Source organism: Schistocerca gregaria, chromosome 5, assembly GCF_023897955.1.
Source record: "Schistocerca gregaria isolate iqSchGreg1 chromosome 5, iqSchGreg1.2, whole genome shotgun sequence".
NCBI classification, from domain to species: domain Eukaryota; kingdom Metazoa; phylum Arthropoda; class Insecta; order Orthoptera; family Acrididae; genus Schistocerca; species Schistocerca gregaria.
Window position 1 is genome coordinate 214203174 of NC_064924.1, and position 21751 is coordinate 214224924.

At 40.5% G+C, this 21751-nt stretch overlaps 1 protein-coding gene across 3 annotated transcripts in view; it reads right to left on the bottom strand.

Annotated features, from left to right (window-relative positions):
* LOC126272379 (uncharacterized) overlaps positions 1–18411 on the bottom strand; it is a 136957-nt gene extending 118546 nt beyond the window's left edge. For 2 of the 3 annotated variants that reach the window (XM_049975194.1, XM_049975192.1), the window contains exon 1: positions 16797–18411. In XM_049975194.1, coding sequence (XP_049831151.1) covers positions 16797–18324 — 1528 coding nt within the window. In that variant the 5' untranslated portion in view covers positions 18325–18411. The remainder of the gene's footprint in view (positions 1–16796) is intronic. The other variant, XM_049975193.1, reaches the window with a different exon arrangement.
* Positions 18412–21751: the final 3340 nt, after the last annotated feature.

The following is a 21751-nucleotide window of genomic DNA, read 5'->3' on the forward strand; positions in this document are numbered from 1 at the left end:
ACTTGTAGGTCTGAAGATGACCACAGTAGTGGTAGAAACTGGTCACCGTAATAAATAAATTGTGATCAAGACTGTTTTTGATAGTAAACACCAGTAGTTATGGATGAGCTGAGTCAACTGCTCTACTGGATACATTTGGTCAAGTGCTTGTATTGCACTAAGTCAGTCAGAACAGGCAAGAAACCTTATACGATGATGTCTGTGAATCCTCTCCAGTGCCATCAGAATGCAGTATAACTATGCGTCATAATTTGTGAACTGTTCCAGAAGACGCACTTTGAAAACCCTATCAGGGAAAACAGCAAAACAACCAACGGAATTCTCCTGCTGGGGTGCTGGGGTCATCTGCATAAGCAACTATAAAACTGTGGAACATACTTAAAATGAACAAAAAAGCAAAGTTGTAAAAACATAATTGGGAGTACACGTTTGCTTGTACTGTGTCAAGCTTAAAATCACTTTGGGTCTCTGAAGACACTAATGCAGCAATGCGTTCAGCCCCTGGCTGTGTATTTGGAGATCCAATACATCCAGATCTTTGAGACAGTCAGTAGCATGTAGCCCAAATGGCTTGGTCACATGGGGCCTATTACTTGAACATCCATTCAAAGGTGGGGCAGACCACTGCACTAAATGCCAATGACTAAGGTGACGCTGAGATTTTCAGTGCCTGGAGCCAAAAGGATACAACACCAAATCCAGAGTTGTGGGTCACCAGTCTCTGAACTGGGCTGATGCTAAAAGCTCCAGTCAATATCCGAATGTCCTCATGGTGGACAGCTTCTACCATCTTGAGGTAGGAAGTACAGGCTGATCCATAAATCATGCTGCCATAATCTAAACTGATTGAACAGATGCCCTATAAAACTGCAGAAGGCGGAACCTGTAGCTCCATGTTTTTCTGCTAAGAAATTTCAAAATATTGAATGACTGGGAAGTCCTTTGTTCGTAGGTCTTTCAGGTGTGGGAGCCAAGTTAATTTTGAGTCAAACAATAATCTCACAAAATGCACAGTTTCTTGGAAACGTAAAATACTTTCCCCCTTGAGAGCACTGGTTGGTTAAAACTTCAAAGAGCAAGGATGAAACTTACACATGTAGTCTTCTCCAGTGAGAACTGAAAACCAGTTGTCCTGGCCCAAGTTCCCAGCCTCCTAATGGCCAGCTGTACTTGCATCATCAGAGGAAGAGTAGAAGATTGCAAAGTCATCCACAAACACAGAGCGTTCGATAGAACTCCTGACTACTGAGGAAATGCCATTGATAGTGATGGCAAACAATGTGACACTCAGTATGCTATCTTGGGGACCCCATTCTCTTGAACATAGCAGTGAGACAAGGCATCACCAATGTGATATTGAAAATGCCAGTCCTCAAGAAAGGTTGGATAAGAAATGGCAGCTGTCCACATAGTCCCCCCTTCATTAAGTTCGCAAAGGGTGTTGTACCTCCAAGTAGTGTCTCCGAGATCAAAAAACACAAAAACCAAATAGTTTTAGCATAAGAAGGGCTCCTGGATCGTCATCTCCAGTAGAATTAAGTTGTCAAGGGTGGAATAGTAGCACCTGAAATCGCACTGGGAGCGGCTCAGCTGACCTCGGGATTCAAGCAGCCAGACGAGGCGATGGATGACAATGCATTCAAGAGTCTTACCCACACAACTGGTAAGAGCTACACTCAGAGAACTGCTGGGGCACTACGGTCCTTACCTGGTTTTCAGAATGGAATTAATATTGCCTCCTTCCACATTGTGGAGTACTGTCCATCAAACTAGATCTGATTGAAATAAGAGAGGAGCTGTATTTTTGCTTCAGGGTACAGGTAATGAAGCATGGCATAACGGATCTCATCAGGTCCTGGAGCAGTGTCTCTGGCCACAGACAAAGCTGATTCCAGTTCCCACATGGAGAATGGAAAGTTGTAGGCTTCCTTATCATGTGAGAAGGCATGGAGCTTCCTCATCTCCACAGTCTTATGGAAAAAGTGAAATGCAGGAGCTTGTCTGGATGATGTAGTGACAAAAAAAAAAAAAAAAATGTTCAGCTAAAACCTGAGCCATGTCCACCAAGACCCCATTACTTGACAAGGCCATAATAAGGGGATGTGTGCTGCCCTTGCATAATATCTGCATTATTGAGTCCCAAACTTGCACAGTGGAAATGGACCAATTGATGGGAGTCTTGAATTCCTTCCTGGAAGCCCTCTTCCATTCTTTTCTCACAAATCTCACACGTGTTCTCGCAGACCTGAAGGCATTGAAGTTTTCTGTAGTTGAATGGTGTTTCAGGTTGTGCAAGCTGTTCATCTGGGCCTGATTACCAATCAACAGTCATCATTCCAACAAGGTACACGCCGTCATCTGAGGTGGTTACTAGACCAGGGGATGGACTCTGTGGCAACCCATTGGATCTCACAAGTAATATGGACCACTGTCTCCTGTGCTCAATTCTTCTGTTCAAAAACAGCCTGACAACTGCACTGCAGCAACCCTTTGTATCACCCATCTTCATGGCCTCCTGTCAGCCACCATCCAAGTCGGCAGATGGATCCATACTGGAAGGTGGTCACTAGAATGCAAATCTGTAGCCACTTCCCTCTGTACTGAGCCTGCAACAGCTGCAGAACAAAAACAAAAGGTGAGCGACCAATAAAAGAACTTATAGCTGTGGATAAGTGTGTCATCTGATCTGAGTTTAAAAGGCAGATATTCTCAGAATGGACAAGTCGCTTGATCATCCAAATCCTGGAGCAAGTGGCAGCCAAGCCCTACAGCACATTGTGTGCACTGTAGTCCCCCACACAGAGGAATTGGTGTGGGAGTGCCCATAAGGGTTCTGTCATGCATCTGCATCCAAGCAACATTAGGCAGAAGAAAGAAAGAACACACTGTGATGTTCAAGGGTGCTAGAACATTCACAGCAATTGCTCGTCTGGTCATGGTAAGAGGGACAGGAGAAGAGTGGCATCTGTTATCAATGAAAATAGCTGCTTCACCTTTAGCACTGTCTCCGGTAATATTGTCCTTCCTGTAGAGGTGGTAACCCCATAATGCAGCTGTGTTTATGACTTTAAGATTAGTTTCTTGTAAGCAGATGCAGAATGGTTTTTCTTGGACCAGGAGCTGTAATTCTTTCAAATGTGAGCGGTATCCATTTACATTCCACTGGAACACAGAAGTCCCTATGGGAGCCATTGTTTACCTATGGTTGGTATTTTCTTTTTCCCTCTGAGGCAGTGATTTACCAGGGGAGCCAGAGGAAATGTTAGGCAATTCCTGGCTCTGCGGTTCCTCCGAATGGAAGTCCATATCCTGAAGAGCATAGTCCCCATCTGAGAGGGAGACAGCTTGTTGATCCAAAGATTTAACTGCCACTTTCTTTGACTTTGAACTACTTTTTGAAGGATGTTTTTCCTTACTTATGTGAGGATTTGGTTGCTTGGGTTGAGGCAACGGTTTTTGATGGTGGGCAGTGGTATGTGTCTTGGGTGGGAAGCCCAGCACCAACAGCTTCCGAATGATTCTGTTTCTAGTGTAGCATTTTTCCCATAGGTAAACTTACAAGTGTATGTGCTCATACTTGAACCTGTGGTCTGGGTTTGTGCAGAGGCATCACACTTGGGGATTGGCTGATGCAAAAGAAGTAGCAAAAACAAGAGGTTGCATAGCTTTTAAATCTCTTTTAGCTTCACCGTAGGGTACGCATCTCTTGACTTCCTACTCCTGAATTTTCCTTTCCTTGTTGTAAACCTCTGCTCTACACTGAGTGATCCGCAGAACAGTTTACACATTTCGGAGGAAGTGTACAAGAATCTCCTGATTCGTGAGCTTAGCCTACACAATTGAAACATGTAGCCCTCCCATTACAGCGTATAGTGTTATGGCCAAATTTTTGACATTTGAAGCTTTGCATTGGGTTATGAACAAACAGGCAAAACTTAAGATGGATATAGTCTGCAAGGATATGTTCAGGTAATTCCGGAGTACTAAATGGTAGAAGAAATGTTGCAGATTTTTCCAATTTGCCATTGACTCTCCTCATATAGTTCTGCACTTACGTGACATCCATATTTTTCCACTCTTCACGTAAATCTATGGGATCCACGTCCATTACAGCGTGGCAGGCAATCAAGCCCTTCCTAAAGTTAATGGTGTTAGGCAACTCAGTCTCGACTGGGTAGTCACCTAGTGCCTTACATCACAGAAGCTTAGATACTTGATTTGAATTAGCAGTTTCAACTAGAAGCGTTCCATTACAAAGTCATTTGATCATTTTTAGGAACCCAGCAGTACCTTCCCATTCCTTGTGAATACAGAAAGGGGGACCTTATCAAAAGTCCCTCATGTTCTCTAGATTACAATGAAAGTATTATGGCACACTAGTGCCCTGTTCCTATGATCCTGAAACTCCTTTTTGGGAGGATTAAACTAACCAAGCGCTCTTTGATGAGTGGGTGTAGGTACTACCTGACCGTTCCATAGGGATCCCACGAGACACTAGGGAAACAACTATCAATGCAGGCAGAGCTCGGCATACCTGAGCAAGCCTCATACAATTTGGGGTGGCAGGTGCCCCAGAGGTTGCCTGCTAGAAACTGTTTTATCTCAACTGCCATTCATCTCATCAGCACATGGCACATCTTGAGGTTGAGGTTTTTATGGAGGTGTGTACCTTTCTCACAGTTTAGGTGGTGAAACCAAGGCTCCCATTCTCTGAAACACACGACATTCCACTGCTGCGCCACACAGTGGCGCACAGCATTGACATATGCTGTGCATCTCAATGGGGGCATATTGAAAACCTATGAAAAGGTATAAAAAAAACTTATTGAGTTTCTCATTCATCAAAAAAACAAAATTAATTTTATACATTTATTAGTTTCAGATACAAATGTGCCAAACCAGACTATTCTTTTTGATACAACCTGTATTTGTCACAAATGTCATGAGAGATACTCCATACATTATAGTGGTACGTGACATTAACGTTTTAAAGGAAAATTCTTATACAAGGCAATGTGTGATCTAATTCAGCAGTCTCAACTTAATACAAAAAGGTAAACAGCTCTACATGATTCAGTAACATTTCCAAGTCATTGATTGATACTATTATTACAAACATAATACACAATATAGTGATTCTACAAGTTATATACATTCCAGTATCAGACCATTATTTACTTATTTGGGAGGGGGTGGGGGGGGGGGGGGGAGGTGTGCAAAAATGGCTAAGGTCACACTTGACCATGTCATAACCTTGCCACATTAATAAATAGAAGAAGTTAAAGCCAACTAAACATTAAGCCCAATCGACAGAAGTAAAGAGACATAACATCAAGGACTTCCCCTTGGAGAAATGACCACAAAATACATCATGTTGTCAGCAGCGGTCCCAAACCAATGATTAAATACCCTTTGCCATATTTCTACAATGGACAAAAAGTAAAATGTGGTTGACAGCCTATGCGTCGTTCACTAAAACAGTCGATAATTCAGATGGCAAACACATTGGAAAGTAAGTGGTTAAAAATGGGCATCTGGTCAGGAAAAGGTGAACTATCAAAGGCTGATGACAGTGAGCATACAGTGGTGGGTGATGACCACTTAAAAAATGTCAATGGTTAGAAAGACAGTGTCTAATACATAACCGAGCTGAATGATCTCCTCATTATAAGAGGGCTGAGAGGAGGTCGAATAGGTTACTGGGAAAGGTTTAATTCCCCAGAGTTTGTTCCCACGAAGAAAAGACCAGTGGTGATGCCAAGGTGACACCAGATGCTGACAGGTGGCAACATGTAGATCGTTTGAAAGAATGGGAGAGCTAGCAGGCTTAGGTAGGATGGCTGCAGCCTTGGCAACAGTGTCAGTAGCCTCATTTCCCATCAGACCGATTTGATAAGGAACCCACAAAAACATCAAGGTCGCTCCCTCAACAGTAAGCAAGTGGACCTGTTGCACTAAGGGATGGTCTGTGCACAGCACACAGAGGTTCTGAAGGGGCAATGATAGAATCGGTGCATATGACACAATTACAAAGACTGTGCCATCAGATGTACTGGGTGGCCTGACAGAGCGCAGACAGCTCTGCTGTAAAAACTGATCATTGTTCTGGAAACTAATACCAAAAATAGTCAGTGCCACTGACAAAAGCACGCCCAAAATCACGGTCAGTCTTAGAGCCATCAGTGTACATGAAAATGCTATCACTAACTTGTGTGCTGAGTACGAGAAACTTACTGTGATAGATCAAATCCGGAGTAGTGCCCTATGGAAGCAAATGAAGTCCAAGATGAAAACAGGCAACCGCACAAAGTCAAGGTAGTGAAGGATTTCCACACATTGGGAAAGTGGCAGGTAGCATGATCTTCATGCAGTGGAGCAGTAGCCGAATGCAAACTCTGGGAGGTAGCAGAGAAGAAAGTCTTGCTCCATACCAGCGGTCAAGGGAGTTATCGAAAAGGAGGGCATAGCATGAGTGGCCAGACATGGCAGACAAATGGCATGTGTATCCACTGAGGAGGACATCATCCTGGTATGTAGCAGCAGTTCATCAGCTTCTGCATAGAGACTCTCAATGGGGCTAATGTAAAAGGCACCAGTAGCCAAACATATTCCACGATGGTAGATTGTGTAAGGTGGACAGACATTCAGAGGAATATACGAAACACACACAGTCCAATTTTGAAGGGACAAGAGAGTGGCACATACTGAGGAGGGTGGTCCGATCCACTCCCCCGTATGTACCACTTAGGACACGTAGAACATTAGTGGACCGGGTACAGCATGCAGCTAAGTAAGACACATGGGAGGACCAAGAAAGTTTTCTAACAAGCATGATCCCCAGGAATTTCATAGTTTCAGTGAACAGGAGAGCAAAAGACCCAAGATGTAAAGACAGTGGAAGAAACCCACTGTGCTGCCAGAAATTCATACAAAGTTTTGTCAATGGAAAAGTGAAAGCCATTATCAATGTTCCACAAGTTAAGGCAATGAAGACATTGTTGAGGACACCACTCAAAGACACAAGTCCTCCGAGAACTGCAACAGATTTCAAAGCTATCTATGGAAAGGGAGCCACAGACACCTGGTGGGAAACAGTCCATAATAGTGTTAATGGCTATAGGAAAGAGGATGACGACCAAGACAGAGGCTTGAAATGCTGTTCTCCAGGATAAATGTGTCCAACAAGGCTTGAAAACTCTTGTTTTTTAAAAATTCCTGAAGGAAATGGGCAGCCGGCCTGAGAAGTCCCATATTTATGGAGTACGGAGGATACCAATCCTCCATTAGGTGTCCTGGCTTTCTCCAAATATTGGTATTTCTACTGAAAATCATTCATAAAATGAAATGTAATGAAATGGTCAACTGCTGAATGGTGTGCTCCAAATTCACATTGCGCAGTGGTTTGTAGTCAGCAATACTCAAGCCAGCATACTAGCCGGCCATGAATCAAAAGTTTCATCATCTTGCAAACACAGTAAGTTTCATCATCTTGCAAACACAGTAAGTTCCATCACATTGCAAAACACAGTGGTGAGAGAAATGGGGCAGTAGCTAGAAGGAAGATATTTGTCCTTACCCGGCTTAGGTATGGATGTGAATGGGGCTTCACGCCAACATATGGGAAATATGTCATTTGCCCAAATGCAACTCTGCGTACGAAGGAGAAAGTGCTTGCCCACAAGAGAAAGGTGCTGCAAAATCTGAATGTGAACATCGTCTGACCATGGGATAGAAATCAGAATGAAGAGAGAGCATGATCAAGTAAGCCTGCTCTGGTGACTGCGAATGATGGAGGGGTGTAGCTCCACTCCTTTCTGAAGGAGGGAGGCAGGAAGACAGTGGGTGGAGCTCAAAATCTCTGCAAAATAGTAGAACAAGCGTTGGAGAGCGATAGGGTCCATAATGACAGCATCTGTTACAGTCAGGCTGGAAATTGGGGAATGGATCTTGGTCCCAGAGAGCAAACGGAGGCTGCCTCACGCAACAGAAGAGGGAGTGAAATAGTTAAAAGAACTAATAAATGAAATCCAGATAGCTGTTCTGCTATCCTGAAGAATGTGACTACACTGTGCATGCAATTGTTTATAACGAATATAGGCCCCCATCATAAGATGACAGTTTAAAATGCAGATAGCATCTCCACGTCTCAGTCGCATTGTGGCATGCCTCAGTCCACCAATGGACAAGGACACCAAGTGGTAAAGATGAAGTGCAAGGTATGGAACATTTCATGGTGGCAAAGATAATGTTTGTAAGGTACTCCACCTGGTCATCACAACTGGGGAAATGTTGTTTGTCTAAGGTTACCAGGGAGGAGTAAAGCCTCCAGTTGGCCTTAGAAAGCTGTCAATTGGGTTTACACTCAGGTTGGGTAGGAGCCACATTGACACTTATGGTGAAAAAAACAATGACAATGGATCTCGGACTTACTCACGAAACGTCATAGACATTTAATACTGCCAAAGTTGCCAACCCTACACTCAGTGCAGACTTGGTGAACCGCTGCCTGATCAAGGTGCTGGTAGGTGGATAGGCAAATGAAACTGGATGATGGGACAAGAACATCTTCCAGTCAACAGAAACAGTCACAGCAGTTCGGTATAGCATCTCTTTGATTGACTGCTATGAGAGTTTCCTCCACTTACCCATCAGGCCACCATTGACAAGAAGAGATACCACATGACAGTGCACCACATTCACACTACACTGGGACAACCCATGGTTGCTCAGCCGAGCAGGCTCCTGCCATATGAGCTCCAGGCAACACAAGCAGCTTTCAATGAGATGCTGAATGCAGGTATTGTAAACAGATCTAATAGTTCATGGGCACCTCCAGTCCACATGGTGTGCAAAAAATAAGGATCTTGGCAATTTTGCAAAGATTACAGGACACTTAATGCCCTTACAATTGCTGATTACTACCCCATGCTTCTCTTGACAGATTTTAACTACATCACTGCTCAAGCTCAGTTATTTAGTACTGTTGTCTGTAAAAAGCCTTATTTACAATTTCCAGTAGTGCCAGAAGGTGCACAGGAAACCGTGGTAATAACAACTTTTGGCCTTTTTGAGTACAACATGTGGTCTGCCTGGTCTTATTGTAGCTGTGGTTGTTCCCGCTTTACAGTCACATAAACAGTGCATGTGGTGCACAGTTTGACATTTCTGTTTTCTTATGTAGATAACCACACTCATATTTCCTTTATTGTGGAAGAACATGTCGCACTCTGAAGGCAACCTTTTCAGCACCTATAAGAGTATGGTATAGCTATTATTGCAGTTATTACTGGTGATACATTCCTAGACTACTGCTTAAGGTACTGCTTCCAGGCAAGGAAAGTGACTTGTACCCTGACTAGAGCAGAGGTGTTTCACAAAGTCAAACAAGGTTTGGCCCAAGCGGCACGGTTGGCTCATCCACAAATTAATGCACCACTATCTCTCAATGGTGAGAGCAGACCAATCCACAATTGGAGCAGCATTGAGACAGAAGGTGGATGGCCATTGGCAACAATCTTGTTTTGTTCACAAAATCTTATGCCACTAAAAAGAAACTAGAGTGCTACTGATCGAGAGTTGCTGGTAATTTAAGAAACAGTCGAGCATTTTTGGTCATCAGTGGAAGGCAGACATTTTACATTCAATACCGATCACAAATCTTTTGCTAGTTTCTTCCAATGTAAAACAGATCATGGATCACTGCATCAATGAAGACAAGCACAATTTACAAGGCAGTCATAATGTTGTCATGGAGGGCTTCTTGTGAAATTGTGCCAGTCCACAGGCAGTGAGTGCCATGCAATGACTAGCAGCAAAACAACAGGAGAACACAACACTCCAAGGCCAGCTCAGGTGTGAACACACAGCTTTGCAACTGAATCAGCTTCCAGTGTCATACTGTATGATTGTTGTTTGACATGCAACAGCACATAACAAGCAATACCCGCACATACTCTGAGAATATCAACATTTAGTATTTCAAGTGTTACATAATCCTGGCTCATGCAAGTGTCAGGGCAATGGCCAAATTAGTAGCAAACAAGCTGGCGTGGCCATGAACACAGAAGGACTGTAAACAGAGGCATGCTCTTGTCTGGAATGTCAGCCGACATGCTTTCCCTCCAATGGCAAAATTCCCAGCACCCACAACAAGATTTTCACATGTACATGTTGACATTGTCGGGTCATTACCCTACTTGGACAGTCACCTCTCTTTACTCATGGCAGTTGATCGTTTCGTGGGGTGGCCTGCAGTTATTTCCATACCAGGCCTCTCCACAGAGACTGTGGCAAAGGCATTGTTACTCATACACTTTTCGAGGTTTGGCATCCTTCAACCATAACAACTGATCATGGACAACAGTTCAAGTAGCAGCTACTTTAGGAACTACTTCAGCTACACAGTTACTACCACCTTTGCACCACCAGCTACTTCCCAGCAAGTAATGGGATGCAGGAGAGGCTACACCACACACTACAGGAGGCACTGATGTGCTTCTTGTCAACATAGACAGACACTATCACTTGTATCCCGGGCCTGTGAACAGCTGTAAAAGAAAGCTTTTAGTGTTCACCAACCCAACTGGTCTTTGGAGAGCAGATAGGGTTACCAGGAGAACTTATTGTACTTGCAATATTTCAACCAATTCATCAGAAGTTAGTTCACCTGGCAGTTGAGCTCACGCACGTCATGACTGCATACGGCACCACTCATTAGGCATAATGCAAGAAAGTCTTGATTCACAAAGATCTGGACATCGATGAATATATGGATCAAAGACAAAACCGTATGACTGCCATCACTGTTGCCTTTGACAGTTTCACTGATGAACTTGGTAAATGGTCAATGAAAGCAGTAACACACCAGCATCTGAAGAAATTGCAACACATTGTAGAAGTGAAAGGGTGTGTACAGGCTGAAGAACTATGTTTAGTACTTCAGTCGGATTTTGCTGAGAACTGGTCCATAATTCTTCCACGAGAAGTACAAGGGTATCATTGGATTAATGACCAGGTTTCACTTTTTACAGGAGTGACGTATTTTCAAAACAAGACCACAAGTGAAGCAGTTATAAGTGATGACACAGGACTTGACACAGTGCATGCTTTGCTAGCAATGCGCAAAATTCTTCAACTGCAAACAGGGGCAGAGAAGATCATCATTATTTCTGATACTGCTCCTAGTCATTTTAAAAATCGTTACCAGCTGTTTGGATTGAGTAAGTCACTTGTGCTGACTGATTGGGTATACAGTGCTACTGGTCATGGGGAAGGGCCTTGTGATGGTGTAGGAGGCCTGCTGAAGCACCACGCTACAAAACAATCTTTCCAGACCAAATACATCTGTGATTCAGAAAGCTTAGGATTTTATAAAAGTCATGAAATCTTACACATCTACAGCCCTCATTCTTTTAGCAAAGAGGAAATCATAGAATTCCGTGAGCAGAAAAAAATAAGAATGGTCCAAACAAACTACTCCTGTGAAAGGAATTCAGAAGACACAGTTTTGGACACAAAGTGATGGGCAAACTCATATTGCACACACTTTAAAGAGGAAGAAAGAAGAAATTTCGTTCATTCGGCCAACACCTCAGAAACAGCAGGATAATATTCAGATTCACAACCAGAGAAGGGGGATGTTTGTGGCTTGTGTGTATGACTGTGTGACTGGTAGATTGCAGAGTCTTACTCATCTTTCAAAACTAAAATTATGTTAAACAAGGTTAGGTTTCCATTTTTTTGAGCCTTTTACGCGGTAATAAAACGGGTTTTATCTATGGCAAAAATTTCAATTGTTTATAAAATCCATTCAGCCTAAAAGTGGAAGCTCTCCTTTTCAGTGAATGTAGAAGTATATGGTACTATTCAACAGAAAAAAATCAAAATTTTGTGGATTGGCATAATAAAAATGCCCTTACGAATCGCAATTACATTAATGTAAATCCCAGTACTGGTAATCAAATAAATTACAGCAACAAACATCTTTGCCATCAAAATATTCAGTCAATAACAAACAAAGTTTTAGATATAGAGAGCTTGATGGGTAGATCACATAACTAATGAGAAGGTATTGAATAGAATTGGGGAGAAGAGGAGTTTGTGGCACAACTTGACAAAAAGAAGGGACCGGTTGGTAGGACATGTTTTGAGGCATCAAGGGATCACAAATTTAGCATTGGAGGGCAGCGTCGAGGATAAAAGTCATAGAGGGAGACCAAGAGATGAATACACTAAGCAGATTAAGAAGGATGTAGGTTGCAGTGGGTACTGGGAGATGAAGAGGCTTGCACAGGATAGAGTAGCATGGAGAGCTGCATCAAACCAGTCTCAGGACTGAAGACCACAACAACAACTAAATGCAGAACTTAACTGCATTAATGCTCTGTGCATTACAGAATACAGGCTAAATAATGACCAAATGGACTCTTTTGCTATACCAGGATATGCACTAGAAAATTATTTCTGTAGAAACAGCAATAAAAATGGAGGTACCACAATTTTCATCAAGCACGAGTTAAAACTTATTGATTGATTTATATTTTAACATCTCAGTGCAGAAAGAGACTTTGTAGCATGTATTTATGGCTCTCCAAATGGAAATTTTGACTCATTTTTAAATAAGCTTGAATATGTACTAAACAGGTTTCATCTAGTTAAAAAATCAATAGTGCTTTGTGGGGACTTCAACATTGATTTTCTTGGAACCAGCAAAAGGAAAGAACTATTGCTCAACCTCACAGATACTTCCAACTTAAAACAGACTATAACAATCCCAACAAGAATCAAAAAAACTACTGCTACTACCTTGGATAACATATTTGTGAATAAAAATTGTACTGCAAAATGTATAAGTATTACTCATGCAAACAAAGTTGGCACTTGGCGCAGTGGCCGATGGCTGCAACTGTAAATGGGAAATGCCTTTACAGTCGCTCCCAGCAACCACAGTGCCAAGTGTCAACTTTGTTTTCATATGTAATACAAGCCTTAGTGATTACGAAGCTCAAGTTATCACCATCCAAAGCCACTTACTTCCCAACCAGAATTATAAAAGAACTATACCAGCAAGACAGTTTTGTACAAACAATAAGAAACATTCAACTCCCTAATATCAGAAGAAAGGTGGAAAGAAGTTTTGCAAATAGATGACACCAACAAAAAGTTTGAGAAATTCTCTACCATCTTCATTGATTACATTGAAATTGCTTCTCAAAACACAAGAAATAAGAGGCACAACTAAGAAAGCAAAGCTATGGATAACAACAGGGATCAAAATATCAAGAGTGAGGGAAAGAGAATTACTCAAATACAGGAAAAACACTAACGTACCCCCCCCCCCCCCCTCTTCTAAACAGTTACATACAGAAGTACATCCAAATCTACAGAAGAGTGATACAACAGGCAAAAAATGGCCAATGATAAGTTCATAACAGAATCAGAAAATAAAGGCCAAGCAGTATGGACAGTCATAAAGACAGAAGCAAATAAAGTGTCACATAAAATGGAAAATATCACTCTCAGCCATGAGAACAAGAGTATAACGGATTCCCAACACATCGCAAATCTTTTTAAGGGTTGCTTTGCAGAGATCACAAATAATTTAATAGTCATTGATAAAATATACTAGAAAGAAACAGAAAAACAAAGTGCACTCATGTTCCTCTTCAATCTACATTGATGGAACAACCCCAGATGAAATCATCAGTGTGGCATCAGCTCATACGAAAATATCATCAGGGATTGATGGTAATCCTGATTACATCATAAAGCAATGTATTAAAAACATTTCACTTCCTCTTGCAGATACGGTAAATTCATCTTTTCTGACAGCCACATTTCCAGACAAGTTTAAAAATTGCTAAAGTGGTCCCCATCCATAAGAAAAGAGATGAAACAAATATATAAAACTATAGACCAGTGTCATTATTATCAGGCTTTAGTAAAATCATAGAAAAAGTAATGTACAATAGGTTAATGAAATTCTTAGAGAAAAACAAGCATGGATTCAGAAAAAATAAATCAACAACCAGTGCAATCTATGATTTTGTAGAAAATGCCCTGCAAGCAATAGACAAAAAACAAAGAGCCACTGGCATTTTTTTAGACTTAGGTAAAGCCTTTGACGTACTGGACTACAACATACTTTTGGAAAATCTCCAAGTATATGGCGTTAGAGGCACTGCACTAAAATGGTTCACTTTGTACTTGACGAACAGAAACAAAAAATACAAATAAAACATTATCTAAAGGAAAACACCAGGATATGAGTCTCAGATGCAGAAGTTCTAAATAAAGGAGTCCTTCTGGGATCCATTCTTGGGCCAATCCTCTTTCCCCTGTATATAAATGATCTAGACCTCAACACTGAGTCACAAACAAACACTATTTTTTGCAGATGACATAAGCGTCCTAATTACAGGAAATACCCCAAGTCAGCTTCAAACAGCTGTTAGTAACACTACAGAGCAGCTAAATAGATGGTTTGAAGAGAATAAACTTATGATAAACACCCAAAAAAACATTTCTAAATTTCTTTTAAAAGGTGATGCATGCTGCAACAGTTCGACAAGAAACTCCGACAAAATTTCATCTTTTCTAGAAACAAAGTTTTTAGGCTTATTGCTTCAAACGGCACACACATATGAACAAAATTAAACAAACACTAAATAAAATGTGTTACAGTCTGTGTTTACACTTTGTCAAAGCAAGTTATAGCTCTGTCCGAACTGCCTACTGTGCCCAATTCCATAGCATCCTACTGTACAGAATTATATTCTGGGGTAATACACCACCTAGTTCAGTCATCATCATAACTCAAAAAAGAACTGTAACAGCAATGCAACATGCTTGACAAACAGATTCTTGCAAACCCCTCTTTCAAAAGTCATCAATTCTCCCTCTTCCCTGTATGTATATACTAGAAATCTGTATATATAATACAAAGAATTTAAAAGCTCTAAATGAAAATTTTAGTGTCCATAAAAATGATACAAGACAAAAGGAAAAGTTTCACATCCAGTCAATAAGGAAATCAACCTATAAAACCTCCACAGTAAACAGCGCTATATACAAATTTACAAATCTTCCGTAAAAAGTAAAAGACATATCATCATTCTTACTCTTTTGAAAACCCTAAAAGCATTCTTATTGGATCATTGGTTCCATTCAGTAGCAGAATTTCTAGATCATTTAAGATACAAAAGACTTGAAACAAGACAGTGCAGGTACTGCAAGAACCTTTGTTGATAAATCTAAAATACATGTATCTGTGTGTATGTGTATGTATGTTCTGTATCCCACATTCTGGAAAGATTTATGGGGTGAATCAATAAATCAACCGGCATCTGGCCAATTGGTGATATATATATTGTTAAATTTTATGGGAAGAAGTTTTGCAAATATATGACACCAACAAAAAGTTTGAGATATTCTCTATCATCTTCATTGATTACACTGAAATTGCATTCCGTCTCAAAACACAAGAAATAAGAGGCACAACTAAGAAAGCAAAGCTATGGATAACAACAGGGATCAAAATATCAAGCGTGAGGAAAAGAGAATTGCTCAAATACAGGAAAAACACTAACATACCCCCCGCTCTCCTTTATTTTGCACAATTCTCCCCACTTCTAGTTTCTGTCAAATGACCATTATCAAGCATAAGCTGATATAAACAGCTGGAAAGTTATACCATAATAAGAGTAATCTGCTCTTTTGAGCCCATCACAGCAGTAAAAAGTTTTTTTACAATAATTACTGTGTCCAAGAGCGAAGCCTGCATCATTGCCAACTGTTTATGCCAGCTTATGCTTGATAATGGTCATTTGACCAAAACTAGTAGCGAAGCTGAATGTTCACCTCGAATTTTAACAATTATTTGGCAGCTGAATGTCCCCACCTGCAAACACAGATGATAGAAATATATTTTCCAGTGTTTGTGCTTAACATTTGCAGTAAATCTATCAAATTTTAATATTAAATATAATGTAAAATTGATTACTGGACTTCACTGAATCAACTTTACTACAATACGAGGTGCAGATTTTAAATTTATACCCATAAGGTATAAGACAGAATTAATGATGTCTCAGTTATTTTCTTTTTTTGTGGTTCAATTGTCTTAAGATAACTTTCAGAAGCTGCACTAACAAGTGATCTTTTAAATTTCTGTTACAAATAAAGTCTGTTTGAGTAGTAACTTTATTACATTTTGCCTTTGCCTAAGAGTATAAAAATTATAATTAAAGTAAAAATTGAACTGTGGCTGTAGGTACATGGTTGTGGCCTTAGATACAAATATGTAAGGCCCTTGGTACAATCCACCTTGAACCTAGGGCCACATGCAAGGAAATGGGCAACTTTTTTTAAAAGAGACATTTTAGTTAAGTAAAAATTTTAAAATCTGTACAGAAAAACCACTGTGAAGTAGTACGCTGTTTATTTTTTGTAAGCGATCATAAAAAGTTGGCCCTAGGTACACTGGTCTCCCATACTTTATTTTTTTTAAATAATTATAAATTAACTAACATAATAATATCTAGGCTACCTAGAGAAAGTTTATCAGTGGTCTTCTAACCATTTCAGTTTAAAATGGTTCCTTTGTTGACACAACCCTGCAGGACAATGTAGTGACAATCAGCCCCCTCCCCTCCCAACCCCCACCTATTCCTCTTAATTCAGCTGTCCCATTGGAACTTCAAAGGTAGTATACCTCCGGAATAATACTTCTGTACAATGTCTTTCTGTAGTGTCAGCTGCTGTCCCATAACAATGAAAAATAAGTTTTTAAGACTCACCAGGTTTTGAATCTTCAGTATGTGCAGATTTGCTGCAGGTCTTCAACACACCACCACCACCACTACTACTACTACTACTACTACTTTCTACTTCTGTGGGACGCTGTACAGGATATTCATCATTCGGAGAGTGTCCTGTATTACTTCGTTTGAGCCGTACAGAACTATTTGCTTTTTCGGTATTCCACAGTGAGACAACGTCTAATAACTTCGCTGATTTTCCTGTACAAACTTGTTCCTCACAAGAAGTGTCAATAACTACCGGAATGTTTGCAGCATTTTTGGTATTATCTGTAGAAATTGCAACTACTGTCTTCTTCCTGGGAAAACGTACATTTTCTGATAGCATTCTCTGTGATGAAATAGTGGCTTGCTTATGCGATTTTCGCTCCCGAGACGCTTGAGCTGTCGTACTAAAGGCAACAAAGTTCTCTTCACCTTCGACGATGTCCAAATTCTTCGCGTGCTCGTCCTGCGTATTGGAAATTTCATTACTTGACAATGAGGATGTGAGTATTGTAATCGGTTGTGCCTCACACGTTTCAGTTACTTCTGTTTCGACTTTCTCTAATGTTATGTTTTCATCTTCCTCGTGATCAGATGAAACGTGCAAATTATTAACGTCATCATTAGCATCAATCTGAAATACTGAATCGACAGGAAACGTAAACAAATTAAATTCCGACAAATCTTCTATATCTTTAGAAGTATCAAATTCTGTTCCGTATTTCCTGCAAACAGGGCCATTTTGGCATTCGAGTTTGTCCTTCAACACGTCCTGGAAGGCAATTTTACAATTCAAGTCTTTAACTATGCTTTTCTCTTTCGCATAAGATTCCTCTGAACATTCGCTTCCTGTATCGGATAACGAAAGGGCAACAATCTGCACAGATGAATTATCTAAGTCGCTTCTACGCTTTTTTCTGTCCGGTATTGTCAGTCTTCCCTGCTCTAAGTCATCGCCTCTTTCCAATAATGTCGTAACCGAGCCTGCATCATCTTCAGGTAAAGTCAAAATTCTATCACTGTTGTTTTGACTATTGCTAGGAGTTTCTGTATTTTCTGGTAAATCTGCAAGCAGATCGAATGACAAAAGTCCATCTGATGATGTCGTGACAACATACTTTTTACGAGTAAGGTCTGCATGAGCAGTATTATTACTCTCTACGCTTAATCTACAGCCGGTTTCTGTAGATTCACTCCTCAGAAGACAGTCAATATCATTCGCCACGTTCGATTTCAACCATACATCACCAGAACAACTACCGGTATCCTGAACCAGTAATTCGGCGGTTTTACATTCAGAATTTTCTTGCTCAGGCGAATTTGTCGGAATTAAACGCACATTCTGTATATTGATGAGTGGAGACGAGACATCTTGGTTATTAAAATCAACGTCCTGGCAAATATCTGTACACTTGTAATTCAAGTTTATTTGAAAGTATGCTCCACTGTCTTCTGTCTTTGCATTGGCGTCTTCAATTTGCCCGCTGTCTTTCTGAGACTGAATAATTCCTTCACACGACATTTGTTAGCCCCGTGTTGAAGGGGTCTACACAAGCACAACCACGAGAAGCAGACTTGCAGCAGACGTTGCAACTACTACGTCAAAGGTCTAGTGGAGGGAGAAATACCAATCGAGCGCGCGAGAGTGTCTTGTTTACGCCTTGAGATAACAACAAAAATTTAAAAAAGAGTTGGTTTTTAATTAACAGGTGTTTTTTTTGGTATCAACTAAGCAAAGAAAAAGCGATTTTATGTGCATGCTTGTTGAGTATTGTGTCTCATGCCTGACCCCCACACTCGACCAGCCGATTAGTTTGGAATTTGCATAAAATGTTACTGACAGCAGACGTAAATCGGCATGGATTCATATAATTTAAAACGGACGCATTTGCTTCTGGAAAACATTACTTCCACGTAAAATCGTGATCATAATGATTATTACTGTATTTCAATTAGGGATGTTAGTAATTTTTAGGTTAAGATAAGGAATAATGACACCGAAGTCGTAACAGGATGAAAGTTGCATAGTTTACCCCTCTGATTTTTTTTTTTTTTTTTTTTTTTTTTTTGAACGGCTGTTTTGTGTACGATGTATGTAAATAATATTCATCAAAGTATTTTCCAAGATGTGTGTTTAGAATTTCCGTTGCAGTTTTACTTTTTATGAAGGAATGAACGTAAACACAAGCTGCGCTACTGGTCAATCTTTTACCAGAACATTTATTTGTCATTTACATTTTTTTTTAACTCACACCAAGACTATCACCATATACATCTAAATCTACATCCACATTCTACACTCAGCAGTCCATTGTGAAGCGCGTGGTGTAGGTGTATTAACCCAGACTTCGTGCTACAGCACAGATCAGTCTGCCACTGTAACTCAGATTTCAAGGAGGCGGCCAATACCATACTCTAGCTAGTAACAAACCGCATCCTGTAATGAAGTTAATTTTATATCAAATCACACCTGACGAAGCAAACCTTGCATCTCAAAGATAACAAATTGAAGCTGATGTACCACTAAAACTTGAATATAGTGTTGGAGAATTGACTTTTAACCACAATACATGTAGAAACAGTAAATAAATATTGGATAAAGATAGTTTGTAATGATTAAATACTGTAGTTATTAAATGTTATGTGAAGCTCACTGTGTTAGTGAGTTTAGCTGTTATGGATAATTTAATTTTAAACGTTTTGCTTCATCTTGCAACAGCATTTTACCATCGGGTTTTCTTCTCATCATATTTTGCATAAGTTTTTGGATTATAGAAGCAGGAAAAAAGCTCAATAACAAATCCTTTTTTTTCTGGAAACTATTAAGCTCAAGTATAGAGACAAATGTGGATTAATATTTAAAAATCTCAGTATATCTCCCCTGCTTTGTTTTATATCCTACTGACCTCATGAATTGTAACAACACATCATACTTGAAAGAGATGCCAAAGATGCACATTTTTAATGTGAAATTGAAACAGTACTTCCTTGACCACTGCTGTTCTGTTACTGTAGAAGTAGACTGTAAGATGCAGCATTCCCCTCATTCACACAAAATTGCAAACGAGCAAAGTGACGCAGTGGTTAGACACTGGACTCGCATTCGGGAGGACGACAGTTCAATCCCGAGTCCGGCCATCCTGATTTGGGTTTTCCGTGATTTCCCTAAATCACTCCAGGCAAATGCCGGGATGGTTCCTCTGAAAGGGCACGGCCAACGTCCTTCCCCATCCTTCCCTAATCTGATGAGACCGATGACCACGCTGTCTGGTCTCCATCCCCAAAAACAACCAACCAACACAATTGCATAGCTGTAGTATGCAGATCTGTGTTCAAATTATTGGACAAATGCTTTTCAAGATTCCTGGCTATATTCAATATTTCAGGAGGTGGGGAGGGGGCAGCAGGGGAGTGCAGAGACAGTGAGATGGTAACAAACCCTAGATTCATGCTTGCTTGTACGTTAGTGGAGAAGTACTTCAGAAAAGAGAGAAGATAATGTATCTCAGTGCGCTCTTAGCCAGGTGTTAGAGTGAGGAGGATGCAACTGGTGTAACAGGTGAAAAAGTCGCTATTGACGAAAGAAGTAAAGCAGATGAGGAGTTGGTCAGCAGTAAGTGAAGACACAGTTAGGTGGGTAAAGTGGTGATGTAAGACCAAGCTCTTAGCGGTTGTACACCCCTGCCCATCTCCCCAGTCCCTCATCCTCCTTATGAAGCCAATTTTTCATGTATCCATGCCACAGAGAAACACGCCAACTGATTGTGGTGTGTCACAACTCACAATGATGGGCCACACAGAACATATGCAAGATGTGTTGACTTATATAACTGATCTTTCATCCAGAACTACCAAGAGATTAGTTAGGAGAGTGGAGGCCTCCAAGAGCATCCCACAGAAGAGGAAAAACAACAGAATTTCAGCCCCTGCCCCATCTCCAGTCTCAGTGTTGAAGCACTAAGGAACACCTACTGAGTAGAAGGGAAGGCAGATAGATAACAATGATGCACATGCACCTACCCATATACACATTGGCCTTATAAGTTTGTTAATGCTCATTCCTACAGAGTCGCCAAAATCAGCCATCAAGTTTGATGTTTGCTGTTTAAAATCGATATTTGGAACTGAAACTGCTGGCAAAGCATGGTCCTACTAATTCGACTGGGAGGCTGATTAGAAATCTTAGGATTTGGTCATTCTCGCTGTTGCTCCTTCATCAGAGGTGAAGAGAAGAATTAATGGTCCAAAGAAAGATGTTTTTCCTCTTAATTACAAGTGAGTAATTGCACATGAAGAAGGAAGAGTGGTTATCACAAATTGGTACAGGCTTCCATAAAATTCTTGGAAAAACTAAAGGAAATTGATTGAAGTTAGGTGTGTATGGGATCTTGTTTCGTCTAACAGTTGCAACCACAGAACAGTCACACTACTACTGCCCTTGTCTTGAAGCAAAATATATCTACCTCCCAGCTGAGATGTGATGTGTGAAACAAATTATCCACATGCATTGTTTTGATTTTCTGACAGTAATTTTATATTCCTGCAAACTGTTCTTGCAGGATGTTCACAAAGCAATTTATCCTGGAGTCTTCATTTGCAGGTTTGAAAGGACGCATTTTGAATATCAAAGATTGTGGTTCAGTAAAGAGCTGCCCAAAGTTTCTCATTACAGACAATACTGTAAGACTGTACAAAATATTCTTAGACGAAGAAAGATAATTACGTATGCCAATAGGGAACATAATTCTCAAAACAGATTCAAAGTAATATTGGGCATAGTGTATCCCTTTTCAAGCAGACATGAAAGAGTAAGATATTCTCTCAGTGAAATGGGGGAACAAGGATGTCAGTTAAATTTCAGGAATATCTAAAGTCATTAGCATTACTTTTTTACCAATTCCTTTTTTTCTCACGTTTTATATAGTAGGCATTTATTGCTACACTCTGCA